Raw genomic sequence first — 4,259 nt, 5'->3', positions numbered from 1 at the left:
AAATAATTTTCACACCATATTACTGAGAATCATGATTTTAGAGTAAATACATTTTTTGGTCCTCAGCAAATTTCACGATACCCGCTTTAGTCCCTAGCAAATAAAAAGACCTATCGTGGTCCCTAAGAAATTCAAAATAGACTCACGATTTCAACTAAATATGTTCATTTTGAATTTGTTAAGGACCGCGATAGGCCTTTTTATGTGTTAGGAACTAAAACGGACATCGTAAAATTTGCCGAGGACTAAAATAGATATTTAATCTCAATTTTATTCTTTAGCAAACGTCCGGTAAGTGTGTCTTAAACATAAACACTTGGCAAAAGGATGAAACCGGTTTTTTTTATTCTTTTTTTATTTTTTTCATTACAAGGGTCAAAATCCCTTTCTTCCCCATCAAAGTCATTCAGCCATTTATCTTCCTTCCACACCATAAAAAGCCATACTAAACAGCAAACACAAAAGAAAGCACATACCTCTTCATCCCAAATGGAGATAATGCTAAGACCCATCCTCACTCTCTTCCTCACCATCTTCCTCATCTCCCACATTTCAGGTACTTTCTTCTCCCTCTCTTTCTCACACACACACCCACATTTTTTAACTTCACAACAACATTAAAAGAAACTGAAATTAACTAACCACACAAGAACAATGTAACTAACCATACATGCTTGTCACTTGTTTTTTTTTTTTTTTTGTTCAAAACAGTGTCAAAGGTATCATCAGCATCAGCAGCAACCATAACGCTATGCAACAAGTGTCCTCACCCAGTGTGGCCCGGTATCCAACCCAGCTCAGGAAAGCCCATCTTGGCCCAAGGAGGCTTCCACCTTCCACCAAACAAGGCCCAAACTCTCCAACTCCCTCCACTCTGGTCGGGCCGTTTCTGGGGCCGACACGGCTGCGCATTCGACGCCGCAGGCCGCGGCCGCTGCGATACCGGAGACTGCGGCGGAGCCCTCTTCTGCAACGGCCTCGGCGGAACCCCGCCGGCAACACTCGCCGAGTTCACCTTCGGCGACGACCAAGACTTCTACGACGTGAGCCTCGTCGATGGCTACAACCTCCCCTTATCCATAACCCCATTGAAGGGTTCAGGAAAATGCAGCTACGCTGGGTGTGTCAGGGACCTCAACGCCATGTGCCCCGTGGGCCTGCAGGTTAGGTCACGTGACCAGAGGCACGTGGTTGCATGCAAGAGTGCTTGCTCTGCTTTCAACTCGCCTAGGTACTGTTGCACTGGGCCTTACGGAAGCCCACAGGCCTGCGGGCCCACTGCTTATTCGAGGATATTCAAAGTGGCTTGTCCTAAGGCCTATTCTTATGCATATGATGACCCAACGAGCATTTCTACTTGCTCTAAGGCTAGCTATTTGGTCACCTTCTGCCCTCACGGGTCTCTCTCAAATAATAATTAATTAATCATCATTTAATTTCTATAGTTTGTTAGCTAGGCTTTATCAATCTATAATGTTAACAAATGTGACTCTTGGTGTGTTTTTGATTAGTGTACAACCTATTCATATTCTATGGTAGTTGTTGGTGAATGTTGAACCGTTTATTAATGCCCTCTATTTGTTTTTTAGTCATCCAACCTACAACCCTTCTCTCTTATTTTAGTGTATGAAATTTCCTTCTTGATGGGTGTATTTATATAGCAATGCATATTCTATGGTGGTTGTGCTTTAATTTGGCTCTTAATTTATTTGTCCATAGACTGAAATGAGATAGTACACGATGCTTGTTTTGGTTTGTCATTCATCTCCACTAATGGTGCAATTGATGGGTACATTTTTTTTTTTCAAATAGTGGGTGACTGGGTGAATTAATTAATAATTATTTGTCTCTTTGGAAGAGAATATTCTATGGATTTTGCGCTCTTAAGCTTTGGAATTAACTAGTGTTGAAAAAAGGTGACCGACGTGGTCGGGTTTAGGGGTGTTCATCAACCGATCCAAACCGATTCAAACTGCGGTGACCGAACCGAAAAATCGATAACCGAACAAACCGAAAACTGAAAAATAAAAAACCAAAAAAAAAACCGCAACTTTTAATTGGATTGGATCGGTTTTTGGATTGCTTAATAAAAACCGATCCAATCCAAACCGATCCAATATATTAATTCTCCTCTACTTACTTTGGTCTTTCTCCAATCATAATCAAAAAAATTCTAAACCCAAGACCCATTAACCCATCAACTAAACCCAAGAAAAAATCTAGTCACATCTCATAAAAAAAAATTCATCTGCGTAGAGCTTCATATCTCATTGCCCCAAAAAAAAAACTATATTATCGTTTACTGATTCTTTTGTATTTCAATTTTTTTTACAAAGCCAATATATATACAAAAGATGTTCTGCATGAAACAAATTTTAGGATTTTCAAAAAACCGAAAACCAATCCAATCCAAACTGAAAAAAATTGGATTGAATCGGATCGGATTTGAAAAAAAATCCAAACCGAATGGATGATTACATGGCCAAACCGAAGGGATTGGATCGGATGATTTTTGCTTCCAAAACCGATCCAATCCAGACCGTGAACACCCCTAGTCGGGTTGATTCAGAAATCGGTAAATTGGTCATATGATCGGTTTGATTTTTATGTTGGATCGTTAAGTAACATGCCCCATGCGACTTGATTAATTTTTAAAAAATCAGTGACTTGATCAGTTCAACCAGTGACTCGACCTGGTTTATAAATTTTTTTTCCTAAATAAATATATAAAGGATATCATTTTTTTTAAATTCACAAATAATTTTTTTTCTTTTGAAATTTTAAGTGATTTTTATTTATTGACTTACCTAGGTTAAGTACCTACAACACTAATATTATTTTGGTTTGCACTATGTAACGAATTTCAATTTAATTTATAGCTAGAGACAGGGGCGGACCCACACTATTGCAAGTGTGGGCATTATCAGACACAAATTTTTTAGGGAAATTTTTTTTTACTGAGAATTAAGGGATGATTTGAACAACTCATAATGTAAAATATATCAAGGTTAAAATTAATGTTAAGGACACATGGAAAAGTAAGGAGTGCACATTTGGTTGTTGGCTAGTGTGCTCTTGGAAATGTCTAGTCATGCACCTTTTAGGTATAAAGTTGGCTTTACAACCAAAAATATTGAAACTTATTGGAGTTTCTATGAATTGTTGTACAACTCATAATATAAAATTTTGTACCCTCACTGTTAGAGTCTCTTTGTTTTTTGTCCGTTAGAAAATTCAATGGTCTTTTAAGTTTGATGTAACGGCCATGTGCTGCACTAAAGTTGTTTGATGAGTCTTAACGGTATCATAATGGGTCAGTTTTGGGTAGTATAATGAGTCATTAAGTTAGAGTTTATTTGGGTGTAATGTGTCTCTTAATGTTATGTTTTTCAGTTTTAGTTTCTGATTTATATTAAGTTTGAGTCAGTTTATGAAATTGGTATTCCCTCTTCAAAACATTGAGTTATATTTCTGCATCTTAATTTTTCTCTATCAGTGGTATCAAGAGCCAGGTTGAGAGTTAAACACGTGAGGGAATTGAGTTGTGAAAAAAGAGTAAAGTGAAGAGTCATGGCCACAGATTCTAATTTTGTGCAAGCAGCCATTCCACGTTTCGATGGTCATTATGATCATTGGAGCATGTTGATGGAGAATTTCCTTCGATCCAAGGAATATTGGGATGTAGTTACCAATGGTGTTGTTGAACCAGCACTAGCAGAAGGAGCTCAGTTGACAGCAGCACAACGAGCAGCTCATGAAGCAGTAAAGTTGAAGGATTTGAAGGCGAAGAATTATCTCTTCCAGGCCATTGACCGTTCTATCTTGGAAACCATTCTTTCCAAAGAAACTTCCAAGGATATTTGGGACTCCATGAAAAAGAAGTATCAAGGCTCTGCAAGAGCAAAGAGGCAGCAGCTTCAAGCTTTACGCTCGGAATTCGAAACACTTCGAATGAAGTCGGGAGAATCAATTGCAGATTATTTCTCTCGCGTGATGACCATTGTCAATAAAATGCGAATTCATGGAGGCAGGATAGAAGAAATAACTGTCATAGAAAAAATTCTTCGATCATTAACAGCAAAATTTAACTTTGTTGTTTGTGCTATAGAAGAATCTAAAGATATAGATGATTTGTCACTTGATGAATTGCAGAGTTCATTGGTGGTGCATGAACAGAAGTTCAAACAGGAAGACACAGATGAGCAAGCATTAAAGGCTTCTACCGATACTCGTTCCAACAATTTTCAAGGAAGGGGTAG

General features: G+C 38.2%; 1 protein-coding gene across 1 annotated transcript; it reads left to right on the top strand.

The window, feature by feature from the left end:
* The first annotated feature begins 489 nt into the window (after window positions 1-489).
* LOC133289672 (thaumatin-like protein) lies at window positions 490-1,421 on the top strand. The gene is made up of 2 exons (XM_061487662.1): window positions 490-556; window positions 712-1,421. The coding sequence occupies exons 1-2, from the start codon at window positions 490-492 to the stop codon at window positions 1,419-1,421; spliced, it is 777 nt and encodes a 258-aa protein (XP_061343646.1).
* The last annotated feature ends 2,838 nt before the right edge of the window (window positions 1,422-4,259 follow it).

The sequence above is a fragment of the Gastrolobium bilobum genome, unplaced genomic scaffold (genome assembly GCF_033153095.1).
Source record: "Gastrolobium bilobum isolate Gb01-03AN ecotype WA unplaced genomic scaffold, APGP_CSIRO_Gbil_v1 utg1031, whole genome shotgun sequence".
In the NCBI taxonomy this organism is placed as follows: domain Eukaryota; kingdom Viridiplantae; phylum Streptophyta; class Magnoliopsida; order Fabales; family Fabaceae; genus Gastrolobium; species Gastrolobium bilobum.
This window is presented reverse-complemented; position numbering and strand designations above follow the sequence as displayed.